This window comes from Oxyura jamaicensis, chromosome 14 (genome assembly GCF_011077185.1).
Source record: "Oxyura jamaicensis isolate SHBP4307 breed ruddy duck chromosome 14, BPBGC_Ojam_1.0, whole genome shotgun sequence".
Classification (NCBI taxonomy): Eukaryota; Metazoa; Chordata; class Aves; order Anseriformes; family Anatidae; genus Oxyura; species Oxyura jamaicensis.
In genome coordinates this window covers 3,222,077-3,237,651 of record NC_048906.1, presented here as the reverse complement: position 1 = coordinate 3,237,651, position 15,575 = coordinate 3,222,077, and the positions used below count along the sequence as shown (strand labels likewise).

At 65.0% G+C, this 15,575-nt stretch overlaps 1 protein-coding gene across 10 annotated transcripts in view; it reads left to right on the top strand.

The window, feature by feature from the left end:
- The first annotated feature begins 378 nt into the window (after positions 1-378).
- Positions 379-15,575, top strand: part of MPRIP (myosin phosphatase Rho interacting protein) — a 69,432-nt gene continuing 54,235 nt past the window's right edge. For 5 of the 10 annotated variants that reach the window (XM_035339945.1, XM_035339944.1, XM_035339942.1 and 2 more), the window contains exons 1-3: positions 379-543; positions 10,460-10,537; positions 11,993-12,058. In XM_035339945.1, the coding sequence (XP_035195836.1) occupies positions 424-543; positions 10,460-10,537; positions 11,993-12,058 (264 nt within the window). In that variant the 5' untranslated portion in view covers positions 379-423. The remainder of the gene's footprint in view (positions 544-10,459; positions 10,538-11,992; positions 12,059-15,575) is intronic. The other 5 variants (XM_035339946.1, XM_035339943.1, XM_035339940.1 and 2 more) reach the window with 2 other exon arrangements.

The window sequence follows — 15,575 nt, the reverse complement described above, 5'->3', positions numbered from 1 at the left end:
CCCTTCTAGGCCCCGCCCCCCTCCCCGATCAGCCCCCGCCCCACAAGCCCCGCCCCGCGGGCGGGGGCTCGGCGGCCCTGCGCGCTCCCGCTGCGCGCTCCCGGCCCGCGGTGCTGCGCGCTGCCCGCCGAGGGGGCGGCCGCCGCGCCTCGGTCCCGTTGTGCAATTTAATTTTTTTTTCCCCCCATTTTTTTTTTTTTTTTTTTTGATTTTTTTTTTTGGGGTTTCCGGTTTTTTGGGGGTATTTTGGGTTTTTGTTTTTTTTATTTTTTGGGTTTTGCTTTTTTTTTTTTTTGGCCCCCCCCCCCCCCCAATTCCCTTTGCCCCCCCCACCCTTGGCCATGGGCGCGGTGCTGGTGGTGGCAGGGGGGCGCCCGGCGGGGCGCTGAGCGGGGGGCGCAGCGGGGGCGCGGGGCGCGCGCCATGGCCGCCAAGGACAACCCGTGCAGGAAGTTCCAGGCCAACATCTTCAACAAGAGCAAGTGCCAGAACTGCTTCAAGCCCCGCGAGTCCCACCTGCTCAACGACGAGGACCTCAACCAGGTGGGGGCCGACCCCAAAACCCACGCTTTTCACCCCAAAAGCCGCCCCGTGCTGCTCGGCGCCCAACCTCCCCGCTTGCCCCCCTGGCTCCGACCCAGCGCTGGGTCCCCCAGGGTGGTGGGGACACCCGTGGGTGCCCCCAGGGTGGTGGGGAGTCCCGTGGGTGCCCCCAGGGTGGCAGGGACACCCATGGGTGCCCCCAGGCTCCCGGGGGTTCTGTAGGGTCCCGTCGGTGCTTCCTGGCCCCATGGGGGCTCTGGGTTTCTGCTGGCCCCACGGTTGGCAGAGGGATCCGTGGGATCTCCGGGGGGGGGTCTCACGGGGTGCCCGCTGACCCCATGGATAGCGCGGGGTCCCATGGGTGCTCCTGTTGGTGACGGGTTGTGACGGGTCCCGCGGGACGCCCGCTGACCCCATGGGGTCCCATGGATAGGCCCACGGACCCCTGGTCCCATAGGCTGTCCGGGGGTCCCACGGGGTGCCCGCGGGCCCTGTGCATTCCTTGGGTGTCCCACGGGGCACCCAGCACCCCAGGGGCTCCCGCTGGTCCCCCTTGCCCACCCCAGTGCCCCCCTCCCTTCGGGGTCACGGGCGCTTGGGGCGACCCCAGCCCCTGTTGGGGTGCGGGGTGGGTGGCAGCAGGTCGGGGGGGGTCCTATGGGTGCTGTCGGGAGGTGCCGAAAGTCCCGCGGAAAAAAAAAACAAACCCTCGTCTAGAACCAATCCAGCCCCCCCCGGGTGCTGTGGGCACGGCCCCCCAGCCCTCCAGCACCCCACATTTCCTGGGGGGGGGGGGGGAGCGGAAGGCGATCGCCGCCTGTTCCTGGGCAGGCTGGGGCGGGAATGGGCCTTCCTCCTCCTTCCCCTCCTCTTCCTCCTGCCAGGCCTCACGCAGCCCCCCCCCCCCCCCGTCCCCCCCCCCTCCCAGCCCACCCAGCACCCAACACCGCAGGGATTTGGGGTGCAGGGGGGGGGGGACACACACGGCACCGCGCTCCCCCTTTCCCCCCCCGGCACCTTGGCGCGCCGGGGTGGGGGGGCTGCCATCGCCGCCGCCGATCCTATTATGGCAATGAGATCAGACATATTGCTGGGGGGGGGGGTGAGCGGGACATCATGAAATCTGAGGGCTAATATGGAAAAAATGTAACTGGAAAAAATGCCGTGGTGTGTGCGGGAAGGGGCGGGCGGGGAGCGTCGCGCCCGTGCCCAGACAAAGGAGACGGCCCGCAGGGTGCTGGGGCTGAGCCCCCCCCCCCCCCCCCCCCCGGCCCCCCCCCCCCCCCGCCGCCCCCCGTGGGGTTTCGCCGCCTCCTGGGTGCAATAATATTATCTATATTTTTTTTTGGGGGGGGGGGGTCAAAGCGTTGCACGCTGCCCCCCCCCGTAGCGCCTGCTGTGGAGGGCCCCATGGCGTCCCTAGGGACTGGTGGCCTGAGGTGGCTCGAGGAAACCCCTCGGTGGCTTTGTTCCCATGGGTGTCCCCCCCCCCAGGCAGCCCCTGCAGGGACACGGACGGGGTCACCCCAAACCCCGCAGGCCGGATCGGGGCCTAGTGCTCCGTGGGGGCTCTGTTTGGGGGGGACACACGCCGCGATCCCGCACGGCTTCTCCCTCGCGGCCCCGGGGAAGCAGTCCCCCCCTTCCTGCACAGAAGATGGAGGCTTCTCCCTCCCGCCCCGGCCTCCGTGACAGCCCCGCTGGCCCCCGGGGTGCACCCCCTGGGATAACGGTTCGTTTCCCGGCTCTGGATCTTGTTTTAGTGTTGTTATTTTTTTATTTATTTACTTATCAAAACAAGCCCGCTTTGGGGAGGGGGCTCGGCGCGTCCCGCTGGCCCCGTGCGGAGGGGCCGCGTCGGGGCTCACCCGGAGCCGGGCTGGAAAAGTCCTTTTGAGTCATCTGACCTTTCCTCTTGGCTGGCAGGAAAGGTGAAGGTACTTCGCACTTACGCACTCGTGTCCCTTTTGGCTTTTTATCCTATAAAAATACCTGCGTGGGCGTCGGGAGCCGCCCCTCCGGCTTCCTGGGAGCCCCGGGGCTCCGGGACCAGCGCCCGCACGCCGAGCGTCCCAAACGTTTCGTGGTGGCGCTGGCTTTGGGAACAGAATCGGGACCGGGGCCGATCCGGCCCCAAACATCAGGATTAACGAGCTGCAGCTCCCTAATGGTAATCGGACTTAGCGCGTCCAACTTCAAAGGGCCGCGCGGACGCTAAGTCCCAAATCCCGGGAGCGCTCCGTTCACGAGTTGTTTTCGTGTGCGACCGTGCTGCTGGGGGTCAGCACGATTTGGGGTGGCTGCGTATGGTCCTACCACCCGCCTGCCCCCCCCCGGGGCTGCAGGTGACGTGTCCTTGGCCCCCAAACCTCGTTCAAGCCTCCGGGGCGTCCTGGTGGCACGGAAAAAACTGGGTCAGGCGCTTTGTCCGCTCCCTCCCCAGGGAATATCTGCTGCTGCGTGCGCCCCGGTGTGGGTGCTCGGTGCCCTGCCGATGTGTGGTGCTGGGGGCAGGATCCGGCCCCTGCCCGGCCGGGACACGGAGCAGCAGAGGGGTGCGTGGTGCTGCTCGAGCGCCGGCTCCCCTTGTGCTGCCCCGGAGAAATTCCCTTTTGGTGGGAATTCCCTTTTTCCTGGCAAGTTGCGCCCACGGCAGCGCCCAGACCCTTGTAACCTCCTGCCCACCGTGTGTGGATCAGCCTGCCCGGGGAGGATGGATGGTTCCTGGGGCTCCTGGCGACCCTTTTCCGTGGCAAAGAGAAAGCCCGGCCCCGTCGATGGGAGCCTCGTCCCAAGGAAACCACCCGGGGCTTGGCAGGGCTGCGTGGGGATGGACGTAGCACCACGCTGCCTGGCCGGGACCGGGGACACACGAGTGCCCGTGTGTTTAGGTCGCAGGGAAAACGAAGCCCCCCGCAACAGGAACAGGCTGGGACTTAACCTCCAAATTACGCTTGGCCTGAATTGGAAGAAGAGCAGAGCGTAAAGCAGTTGCTTTTAATTTTCTCCATGCGTGTGCTCTCTCGGGGCATGGGGACTGGCACAGATAGAGGAATTTGAGGACGCCATCCCAGCTACCAGTGTCTTCTTTCTTTCCTTTTTTTTTGTGAGATGATGGCACGGATGCCCGAAGGACCACCCAGTTAGAAAATGGCGCTGCAGACTTTCCCACCGCCTCCTCCTGCCCCGGCCCGTGACTCCCCAGCAGCGACTTTGGTTATTTCCATTTTCCTTTTGGACCTTATCGCCTTCCTCCCGTTCTGGACACCAAACGGCTGGAACCAAACAGCCCCCGACTGGTGGCGTTGGGTGCAGTGGGTGAATCCCCCCTGCTGCTGGCCGCCTCGCCCCGAGCGTCGTCCCTGCAGCCGAGCCCTTTCCCCCCAGCGCCCCGAGCTTTGCTCCGGGGCATTGCATCGCTCTAAGGGCCACGGAGGGAGAGGGCTCGCGTCCAGCCACGGCTGAGGCAGGAGGCTGGGGTGCTGCCTGCGGGATGTGCCGGCCCTACAGCAGCTCTGCCTCGTGCCGCGCAGCACCGCCGGCCGTAAACAGAGCGGGGAACACGAGCGGCTTCGGGGTGGTTTGCGCTGATGGGGCTGCGTGGCCCTGGGTCGGGGCCGTATCCTGGTGCTGTGCGGTGGTGCAGGGGGCAGCAGAGGTGAGGGGTTGTGTCCAGGGTACGCCCTTGCCTCCTCGTCCTGCTCCTTGGGGGAGGAGAAGCCCCCTCTTTCCTGGAAAGCAGCCCCCGCGCTTGCGTTCCCCGCTGCCGGCTGCTTGTATCATGCCGCAAAAATCCGCCTTTAATTGACTAATTATTAGGGGTGAATGGGGGGGGGGGGGGGATTCCCTGCCAATGTCAAACCCGCCTCCCCCAGCCGCTGCAGCAAGCAGGAATTCGGGACCGGGGGACCACGGGGAGCTGGGGCAGGGCGCCCCGGTGTCCCTGGGTGGCTGTCCCTCGTGGGCCACATCCCGGCCTTGGGGAGCAGCGTGCAAGCTGTGGGGGACTTGGAAGGGATATCGGGTGCGGGGCCGGCTTTGGGTGCTCTTGACCCTCTGCGTGGCCCTGGGGACGGACCCGGCGGTGCCCAGCGCTGCTTGCGGGCGCCTTCGTGCGCCGGAGAAGCGGCCCCTGCCCGTGCTTCTGTGCTGCTCTGCTTGTGCACGGCGCCGCACCTTATCTGCTCCGGCACCCGAGGAAGCGATAAATCCCCTCGCCGGCGCTCTGGAGAGATGTTGCGGCTTCTCGAGGGCGCTGGGGGAGCTCCGTCGTGGGAGGTGGCTCTGAGCCTGCTCGCTGCGGGCACGCCGCGCACTGGGGTCACTCTGGGAGCGGGATCGGAGCTCGCAGGACCCTTGCCTTCCCTCCTCTGCTCTCATTTTGCTGCCCCTTGACAAGTTGCCTGTGCAAACTGCCGCCGGCCTCCCCAAAATCTTGCTCTGTCAGGGGCCAGGGCTCAGGTATTGGCACAAAGGCCAAATTCAGCCTTTCCCTCCCTGTTCCTCCGGTCGGTCCCGCTGCCCACGCAGCTCTCTGCCCGGGCAGCGCCTGGCTTTGGGGTTAGCTCTGGGCAGCCCAGCCTGGTTCGGCCTCTTCCCTCATCGGTGGTTAAAGCCTGGCCCGGGTGATTTGCAGCTTTGGCCGCGGGCGTGCTGTGCAGATGGGTTTTTGTGGCAGAGGTGGCCGGAGGGTGCTGGCCCTGCTCGCTCGGGGCTGTCCCCAGCTGCCCGGGGCACGGCGAGCGTTGGGGTTTGGCCCCGCTCCTCTGCACGTCGCCGAGTGGCGTGTGGCAGAGGGGAAAGACTGCGTGAAGGAGGGAACCCAGCTTCACTGCCGAGGCCGGGCTGCATCTTCCTGGCCCTCGGGGAGGCTCCTGGAGTGCGCAACGGCAGCGCTCGTGGGCTGGGGTCAGTGGCTGGGGGCTGCAGGGCTCCTTGGGCCGTTCAGGGTCCTGCTGGGAGCACTCAGAGCATTAAACAATACCTATTCCTAGAAGCAGCGCTCCGGAAACCTGCTCGGGTATCTCACCCCATTCCCTCCCCGAGCGCCTTCCCCATTCCTGTGGGGTGACGGCTGCCCCAGCTCGTCCCCCAGCGGCGCTCTCCGGGGCTCAGAGGTGCACAGAACCGAGAGCCGAGCTGAAACCGCCCGGATTTCCTCTTTCGAGGTTGCAGGCGCGGTGCTGCCGGTGACATTTTCCTAGAGCTTTGCCAGAAAACGGGTCCCGGCCTCGGGGGAGCCCCGAGCGGTTCGGGAGGTGGCGCACGGGGGGTGGTGAACCTGGGAGCTGTGACCCAGAGGTGCACGGGGAGCAGCAGGCGCTGCTGCAGGGGGGCCCCTTTGGTGAATATCGGGGACTAAGCCTCGAAAGGTGGCAGGATGTGAGTTACCGTGGGCTCACGCACAGCCAGGACCAGGCTGGGGCTGTTATTTTCTCGCAGAGCTGCTCGAAGCCACGGGGCTGCCCCCACGTGCCAGGCTCTGGGCACTCAGCGTTGCGGGCAGAGGTTTCGGCTCTCCAGCAATGGTCCATTTTTTGCCTTTTTTTTTTTTTTCCCCTTCCCGCTCAGTTGCCAAGCCTGAACAAAACAAGCCCTGCCTCCACCCCGAGACAGGCTGATTACGTCTGCCGGCAGCCTAAACAGATTATCCCTCCCGCCACGCGCTCGGAGCCAGGAGGCTTCTCCCAGTGATGGGTTCGGGCTTCCCTCAGTGCACGGGACCCCATCCCCGCACCCCGGTGGGGACCCACGTGCTCCGCTATGGGGCTGGGTCCGGCCCACAAAAGGAGACCTGGCTGCTGATCCCCAGCTCACGGGATTGCTTCTGCCTCCTGGAAGGTGGTTCCTGGTGTTCGGAGATGGTTTTTGGGGGAAGTGCACACACTTGCTTGGGCTGGAGGCTCCCGGCACGCGTGCAGGGGGCAGGGAGGAGCGAAGGCACCACCTGCCAGCGCTGCAGGCACAAAGCCAGCCAAACGGGCGTGCAGGTTGGTGTCACAGCCCCCCTCCGGCCCCGTGACCCGCGGCTCCACGTGCTGTCATGCTCCGGTGACCCGTCCTGCCCGTTGGAAGCGGGTTGCCTTGTCTCCTCCGCCCATTGTGCAGGGGTCCTGGTGTCACCCTGCTCTTTGAGAGGCACCGAGTAGCTCCCCGTGTCCATCGAATCCAACCCCTGGCTGCTGGGGTTTGTGCCGGCAGGGGGGAGAGGGGCGCCTGGGCAGCGTCAGCTTGACAGCCTCGTGTAAACCGAGCTGGGGCCGCTTCCTTCTCCGCTTCCTCCCGCCCGTCCTGCTGCCAGCTCCGGCCCGGCGCGCTGGGCTGCATCAACGCCCCGCCTCTGGATGCGACCCGTGGATGGACGGATGGGCGGACACGGTGGCAGGATGGGGACACTCGAGAGGAGGTGAGAGGGGCACTTGAAGCACGGTCCCCGCCTGGGCAGCCTGCCCGGGATGGGAGTCAGGATGGGTCACCTGGGCGTTCCCCAGAGGTGCCACCAGAAGTTGCGCAGGGACGCTGCCGCCTGAGTCACCCTCCACGGGGACAGCACCACGGGGGGGCTGCGGGGCTCCGACCCGGCCGTACACCCATCCCGGTGGTGCCCGTGGCAAGGGCACCGTGCACACGCATCGCTTCTTTTCCAGGCTGTTGGTTCCTCCCAGGGCAGCGAGGCGGCCGCTTCGGCACCTCCTGCGCGGGGTGGCGGCGGGTGTTCGGCTTCGTCACCGCGAGCCGTGCCGGAGGAACCGGCTCTCCTCTTCCTGCCCGCCCTGGGAGCGCCGCCCCACCCCGGGAGTGGATGCGCCGTGCCGTCAGCGCCTGCCCTCCGCTCGGCTCCGTGTGCGGTGCTGCGGGGATCCGCCGGGCGCTGCTTGGGTGGGAGCAGAGCTGCCCAGCGCCGCGCGTGGCCCCTGCCTGCGGTAAACCAGCCGGGAGCTCCCCATCCGACAGCCCGCGAGGTCCCGGGGGGCATCCCGGTGTTGCTCTTCCATCTCTCCGTGCGAGGTCGGACGGATCTGCTTGGAGATCGGAGTTCTTGCTCCGAGTCGTGCTCGGTGCTGGGCGTTGTTTCCTTCTTTTCCTGAGCTCCGGAGGAAGCCGGAGGCTCCTGGCACGGCAGCGCTCCCACGGCGGCATCGAGCAGGTTTATTCCAAGCCTCGCTGCAGCAGGGCCATCTCAATGCAGGTGTGATGGGTTTATTTCAGACTTTCTCTACTCGCTTTGTTCGTATCCTTTTCATTTAGGCTCGTCCCTCTCCGGGCACTGGGTTTTAGCAGTGGCTTTGTTTTGGTTGGGCTTTAAAAAGCGCTGCCGAGCGCTCATCTGCGGGGAGACGGAACCGGGCTGCCCACGCCGCCTGCCTCTAATTCGTACCTTTCAGCTATTTTGGTTTCAATATCCACAATTGGACGCTTCTGCTGGAATAAGTATAGTCCTCGGGGGCTTTTTTATCGCGCCGGTAAAGAAATGATGTTAAGGTCGTGTATTTCAGGTGCTCGGCGCTTTGTGTGCGGCTGGCCGAGCCAAAATCGGAGCGTTTGAAGGCAAAAGGATGCCTGCTGATGGGCAAGTAGGGCAGGGCGTCAGGCCTGGGTGGAGGCTGCTCGCTGCTGGCCCTGGTGGCGGTGGTTCAGGATTGCTTCATCCCCGGTGTCAGGCGTGGGCGTGCTGGGGGCGCCGTGTACGGGGTCTGGTGCAGAGGGGGGGGGGGGTTCGTGCACGGGGCTGAGATTTCTGGGGTTCGGCCGTGCCCGGGGGCATGGAGAGAAAGGTCGGGGCACGGAGAAGGGCTGCGCCCTGATGGTTTGGCTCCTGGTGGTATCGCCACCTCGGGTGCCTCGGCGTGGCGGCGCTGGGCGTCGGGGACGCTGCGTCCTGCCTCCGCTGTCATCCTCTTCCTCGTTCCCGGCAGCGAAGGGCGCCCGTGATGCCTCCCAAAGCACCGGGGCTTCGCTCAGGGGCTCACCTCGGGTGCTTTCCGTGGTAATTTGGGGAACACCTCGCCCATGCGCCCCGTTTCCACGAGAGTGGCTTCACCTTGATCAATTTATTATTTCACAATCCTGCTTCACCCCGGGAACACGAGAGGCGTTCAGGAAAAGCCACGGCAAGCCCGGGCCGTGTGGGCGGACGCAGCCACAGCCCGGCACGCTGGGGAGCGGCCGGGACAGCGCCGGAGCCCCCGCTCCAAAGTCCTGGCGTGGGCACGGGCTCGGCGGCGTCACCGGCACCCCGGGGTGGGGACGCGCCGGGGGAGCGGCACGCGGGGCTGGGGACCATGGGGACCACGGGGACCACGGGCGAGCAGGGCTCCGGCACCCAGGTGAGCAGGATGGGGGACACCGGGGGTCCCCAGACCCCGTTAGGACTGGGGGTGCCATCGGGCACTGCCCTGCAGCAGCAGAGCCCCCCCGGATTTCGGAGCCGGGTGGTTGCAGGGGTGCCACGAGTTGGACCCCGCTCCCATTTTGTTCCCCCCACACCCCAAAGAGAAGGGGGGAGGTGGCTCTGCTCAAACCATGTTTTCCCAGCTGTCGGGAGAGCAGCACCTAGAGCCGATACGTCCCGCGGCGGAGGGGGGCGAGGGGTTTTGTTATTTCTTCCCGCTTTATAAACAGTAAAACGACTCCTCCGGTTCCCTTCCAGTGTGCTTACTCAGTGCTTCATGCGTTTGACAGTTTTTGGTGCATAGGCAGTTTTCTTCTATTGTTTGCAGGGATTTTTCCAGAGGGGAAACTTTTTTTTTTTTTCTTCTTTTTTCTTTTTTTTTTTTTAACATTACAAAACCACAGAAACTGGCAGGAGGAATCCAGGGGAGGTACTGAATTGGAAACAGTTTTAAGATTTAAGGAACAATAATAAAAAAAGATGAACCAAGTCATTTCAAGAGGTGCTGGGAACACAAATTCCCTCTGCTGCGTGGATGGCCATGGACAGCTCGTGGTAGAAAGCAGCATCCTTGGACCCGGGGGGGCTCCTGAAGCTGGATCTGCCCCGGGTTTCCTCCCTCCCGGCCTCTCCCCGGAGCCCGTGTGGCAATGCCGGGCTGCTCTTGCGCTAGGAATCGGCCCCAGCCCTTGCCAGGAATGGGGCTGGCTCGCGTCCCGCAGGAGGAGCGGTGCCCGCGGGACGCTGCGGGGGCTGGCGTGCCCGCTCCCGGTGCCCGTCCCCATCCCACCATCCTGTGGGTCCCGATGGGGGGCACCCCGGGCGCAACATCCACAGGAGCTCACCAGCAGCTTCTGCACCGAAACCACCGGTGGAAAGAGCCCATTTTCCCCCTCCCCGTTGATAAATGGCGCTGCTGGGCAGCGTTTCTTTCCGGGTATTCTTTCCCTTTCTCCCCCCCCGCCGGCTGAGCGCGAGCTCCGTTCCCCCTCCTGGCTCTGACCTTCCTGCCCGCTCGGCTGTCGGCCGGGGAAGGGGGGTGCCGGGAAGCGGGTCCGGCCGCGCGCTGGAAGGCCGCCAGCGCCGCTCGGTTTTTTCCTCCGTTAATTAATAAAAGGAAAACGGCGAGCTCTCCCTCGGAGCGTGCGTGGGTTTTTTCCTTTCTGCGGGGCAGAGGCACGCTGCGGACGGCCGGGGGAGGTGTGGGCGAGGACGGGCTCAGCAGCGCGGCGCTTGGTGCTCTCGGCTCGCCGCCCCGCAGAAGCGGCCGGGTTGCCGGTTGTGGTTTGGGTTTTTGTCTTCGCAAACTCGCACCTCGGTCCCGCGCACACCGCGAGTTGCCGTCGAGCAGTCAAAAAGTCAGCCTGGGCTGACTTTGCCTGTGGTCAGGAGCTGGAGCTCGTGCTGCCACCTCCTCCCCGGCCACATCCCGACGCGGGCTCCTGTGCTTCCCTCCCACGTGCCCCCCATCGCCGTTGCCCCCCGTGTGGCTCCCGCTGACACTTCTCCGCTGTTTCTTTGCAGGCCAAACCCATTTATGGCGGCTGGCTGCTGCTGGCCCCCGAAGGAACGGACTTTGACAACCCCGTCCATCGCTCCCGGGTAAGCACGGCCCCCGCGGGTAGGAAGGGATGGGGTGGGTGTGGGCAGCCCCGGGGGTGACGCAGGCTGCTGGGCACCTCGGGGCACCCGTCCCCTCGTGCAAGGCGAGAAGCCGGGAGGGGTTTCCCGCAGCAGGGCTCGGCTGCCTTGTCCCGAGCGTGTGGCACACGGGGCCGGGCAGCGCGCTGGGGTGCCGCCGAAGCCGCTCCGGCTCGTGCCGTGCGCTTTCGTTGCTGCCCGTGGTGTTTTGCTGCTCGATGCTCAGATGCCTCCTGCTGCCCCAAAGGGGTTTGTTTGCTGGCAGGGCTCGGGCCTTAAAGCAAGGTGAGCATCCGAGCGGGGTCACGGCACATCCCGCTTCCCTGCCCCGGGGGGCGTGAGGAGCAGAAGGACGCGGCCAGGCTGCTGTCCTCTCATCAGCAGCTTGTGACGAGGACTCCCAGCCTGTCCCCAAGCTGTTTTTCCACACAACTCGGTGCTGTGGCCAGCAGGACACGGCCGTCCTTGTGCATAGGAGGGACAGCAGAGGTCTGCGGCCCCTCTGCCACATGCCAAAAAGGCTCTCGTTGCTGCCAGCCATAATAAAACCTTCCCCGGTGTCGGGTTCTGGGCTCAGCCCGGGGTACGTGTCATTATCTGGAGTCACAGCTGGTGGCAGGCCCTGCACACCGTGGGGACGTGGGACTCCGTTTCCCCCCCCCCCAGGAGTAGAGATCCTTGGCAGTTTTGCTTGTCCCCGAGCACCTTGGACTTTGCCCGACGGGCTGAGAAAAGCGAGATAAGAATTGCTGCACTGGGGCTATGAATCTGGGACCTTTTTTTTTTTTTTTTTAATATATTTATTATTTCAGCCTGCTCAACCAGTTTCTGCTCTGGGCTGGAAACAGCCTGGCACACGCAAAAAGGCAAATTTCCAGCCAGATCAGCTCTCCGATCTGCCGTGCGGCTGCACAAACAGCGAGGCCGGGGATGGGGCTGCTGGGGGTGTTTGGCATGGCACCCTGCTCACCGCCGGTCGTTTCTCAGCCCCATAAAGCAGGCGGCTTGGGGTCAGCCCCGGCGAAGGGAGGAGTGGGGCTGCCACCCCCAAAAACATCCTCCTCTTGGGGTCCCCGCCGAGCCGGGCAGTGAATGCGCAGGGAGCGACGCGCTCCGGCACGAGCAGACCTCTGCACCCCACGTGGGTCGTGTGGGACACCGTGGGGCTGAGCACAAACCCTTCTGCAGCTCATCACCCTTCAGGATCAATCCCCGCAGCGCTGGGGGCTCCCCTTTGCCTTTTCGGCAGCTGCTGCTCTTTGCAATCCCGTGCTCGGAGGGACCGGGGCGCGTGCCCGGCCGTCACGCCTTCCCTCGGCTCGGAGGGGGATTTCGGTGCCTTTTCTCCCCCGTCTCCAGCTCGGTCTCACCCCGGTTTTGAGGGTGGGAGTAACCCTCCTCCGTCTTCTCTTGCAGAAATGGCAGCGCCGCTTCTTCATCCTCTACGAGCACGGGCTGCTGCGCTACGCCCTCGACGAGATGGTGAGTGCTGCCCGGCAAACCCCGGGGCATCGCTGGTGGCGGGGACCTGCGGCCGCGGTGTCCCAGTGAGGGGCACGGGGAGGTCCCTGTCACCCCCCTGGAGCTTTGTGGTCAATGCCAGGCATTGCAGGGCGCTGGAGGAAACTCATTTTTGGTATAAACCAGCAGTGGGAGCGCGCTGCTGACAGATCTGGTACAGGTGGGGGTCATCTGGCTCGGCGTGCTGTCCCCAGGGTGCCCCACGCCTCCGTCCCCTCCCATTCCTCGGTGCTCGCTGGGGTTTGGTGGCGGAGAATCGCCTCGGCTGCGCCTGGGAAGGAGACGGCGATGCCCGCGGAAAGTAGGTCAGCTGGAACGCCTTCCCTGGGAGCAGCATCCCTGCGAAAAGAGAGGTTGGGGAAGGAAGGAAGGAAGGAAACTCCCATCTGTTGCAGGCCACCAGCGGGGTCAGCCCTGCCGTGCCCACCCTGGGCACCACGGGGCACGGAGGGTGCGTGGAGCAGAGCGAGAGTCCTGCTTTTGTTTGTTTGTTTGTTTGTGGTGTTTGCTGGGGTTGGTCCAAGCCCCGTGAATAATTTAAACGCCTCGGATGGGAGGCGTGGAGGCTTTCGGGACGGTTTTTGTGTTGCAGCAACCTGGCCGCGCGCTGGGCCGGTGTTTCAGGTCGTGCTACAAAAGAAAGCCAGCGTGCAGCTGGCTGCTGTGGGGAAATGCCCTGATACGAGGAGGAGGCGTGGAAGGGTGTTGGGAAATGTCATGTTTATGGCTCTTTTTTTTGCCTCTTCACATCCCCGGGAGGATGACCTGCCCCAGGCACCTCTGTGCTGGGGCAGGAGCAGACAGGCAGTGCCCCAGCCCCGTTCCCTGTCCTCCAGACCTCGTGTCCCCAACCCAGGGGGCCATCACCAGGGGGCACGCAGGGGGCTGGGGGAGCATCCTGCAGTTCTGTGGCACCCCTTGGGCTGGCAGCGAAGGGAAAAAATGGAAAAAACAACAAAAAGAGAGCGGGAGAGGAGCGTTACCTCTCCCACACCAGCTGCCTGCCTGTGGCACGGTGGCCGCTGCAGCCCATCGGGGCTCCCCACCTCCTCCACCACCAAGGAGGAGCAACGAGGCTGGGGCTTTGCGCAGGATGGCGCTGGCTTTTTGCACAGGGACGGATCTCCTTCGCAGCCTCTCCTCGCCCCGTCGCAGGGGCGATTTCCCGGTGTGCTCCTGGTACCCCCGGGGGTGCCCCTGGAAGCCGGGCGGGGGTCCCACGGGGGCGGCTGCCGCAGCGCACCGGGAGCCGGGCGGCAGCTGGCCGGAGACCTCCCAGGCAGCTGGGAGAGCGGATTGGATTGCTCTGCCCTGAACCTGTTAGACATTAATTTTGCGGCTTTGGCAATTTCTGCTCTTATTAAAAGCGGGGAGGGGAGGAAGGCGTGGGATCGGGAGGGGAGCCCACGGGGCTGGCGGCAGCGGTGGAGACGCCAGGCTGAGGTACCCACGGGCAGCCCCGGCCTCCTCTTCCTCCTCCTTCCCCCGCCATCCCCCCGAGCGGCGTGTTCGTCAGCAAAGGGCACATCTGTTTTCAAGCTGGGGTCAGCAGCTAATGAGCTGCTGCCCTGAAAGCGGGCTGCGAGGGGACGAAGGGCCGTAGATGGCAGCGGGGCCGGATCCAGGCCTCCGGGCACGGCGCTGCGGCGGTTCTCACGGCTCGCTGCCGGGCCGGTGGAAAACTCTGGGCACGGTCCAAGCGGCCGCAGCCTCCTCCTTGCCCCAGGAGCCTGAAATTCTGCCTGAATCCTGTCGGTGGGATGGGGCGTGCGGGCGGGGAAGGCACCGAGTTTGGAAGCGGAGAGGTCTCCGGAGGAGCCTGGTTTGGCACCGCATTCCTCGGCTGAGCCGCTGGCCGGGCTGTTGGCTTTTTTTTTTTTTTTTCCTTTTTCCTTTTTTCCCCTTCCTTTTACGGTTGGAAGCCACACGCTGCTCTGTGCTGATTTTACGACCCAGTGGTTGTAAGGCACCTGCAAAAAGCAGCCGGCCCCGAGCACGCCGCTCCCCCGCAGGGCTCACCGGGACCCCCGAGGGGGGCGAAGCAGCGTCCCCTTCCCCTCCACCCCAGCTCCCAGCGAGCGGGGAGTGTGCCAGCGGGGCTGTTCCCAGCTCTGCCGAGCCCTGGGTAAGCCGAGCCTGCTCAGACGTGCACAAATTCCTCGCTCCCAAACAAACGGCAGCGGATGCGGAGGCCGCCCACCCCTCCTGCAGCTGCCGGGGCGCTCGGCCACCCCAATGCTCGGGGGTCCTGTGCCGAGCCACCAGTGTCACCCCTCGGCTTCCTTGTCCCATTCCGTAGAGCTCCGTGTGGGACAGGAGGTGTGGAGGGGCTGATATCCCCCCCCCCAGCAGCTGGTGGGTGGTGAACCCGCTCCCGTGTTGAGTTTAGGGAAGGCAGAAGAGGGGGCGAGCTGCCGCACTGCCCCCCGTGCACCCCAATCCCGGGGCACAGCAGTGCCACGAGCCGTCCCCTCCTTGTTCCCAAGGGATCCATTCCCCGGTTTCCCCGTTGTTAGATATTTCCCCATGGTTAATTTGAGGCTAAAGCCTGGATTAAAAATAATAATAATAAAAAACTAAGCTAAGCCAGATGCATCCCGAGACTTGTTTTGGAGGTGGCAGAGTCGCCCAGGAGGAGCTTAGCCCTTTGGTGCTTCATCCTCTCCGGTTTCAGATATCCCAACGCCCTGAGCCCGCGGGGAAGCAGCCAGCTGGGAAGGATTGCCCTGCTGCTCGGGGACGCGGGGGGGACCCGTGCCAGGATGGGGAGCGAATCCTCTCCCTGCAGCCCCATCCCAGCACGATCCCCCCAGGGGGGAGATCCCCAAACTGATGCCGGCGGCTGCCCCCTCCCGCTTTGCCCTGCGCTGCGTGAGGTGTCAGCCCTCCTGGTAAAACACCCCGTGCTGGCAGAGGGAGAGCAGCTCAGCCCCGTGGTGCTGGGGTGATTTGGGGAAGTTTTGGCCGAGGCACGGGAGCCGCCACAAAAATAACGCCGGGGTCGGGGGACGGAGCCGGGGAGCGGACGGCATCCGGGCTGCGGGGTGGTGGCGAGTGCAGGCGGATCGCGGAGCGGTCGCCTCCTTTTGTTGTGCTTGCCGCTGCCTATAATTAGCTGCCGAGGTTATAAATAGAGCCCTGCTGCATGGGAACGCCGCGGATGCTGCGGACGGGGCTTGCGGGGACCGGGAGCGCTCTCCTTTCCCCACCTGCCTAGGGACGGACCCTGCCCCGTGGCTTTGGGTCAGAGGAGAGGGCCTGCACGGCCACGGGGCTGCATCCTGGGCTCCTAAATCAGGAGATCGGCCTGTTCATGGTGGTGGTAGCCGAAACAGGACGGAGCCGACGTCTCTGCTCCAGCCTGGGGTGGGCTGGGTGGTGGGAAGGAGATGGGAGCGGGGAGGGGATGGTCGGCAGAGCGCCGGCACCACCGGGTGGGTGCGTAAATGGAAAGAGAGGGGCCAGCTCGGGAGCAGGA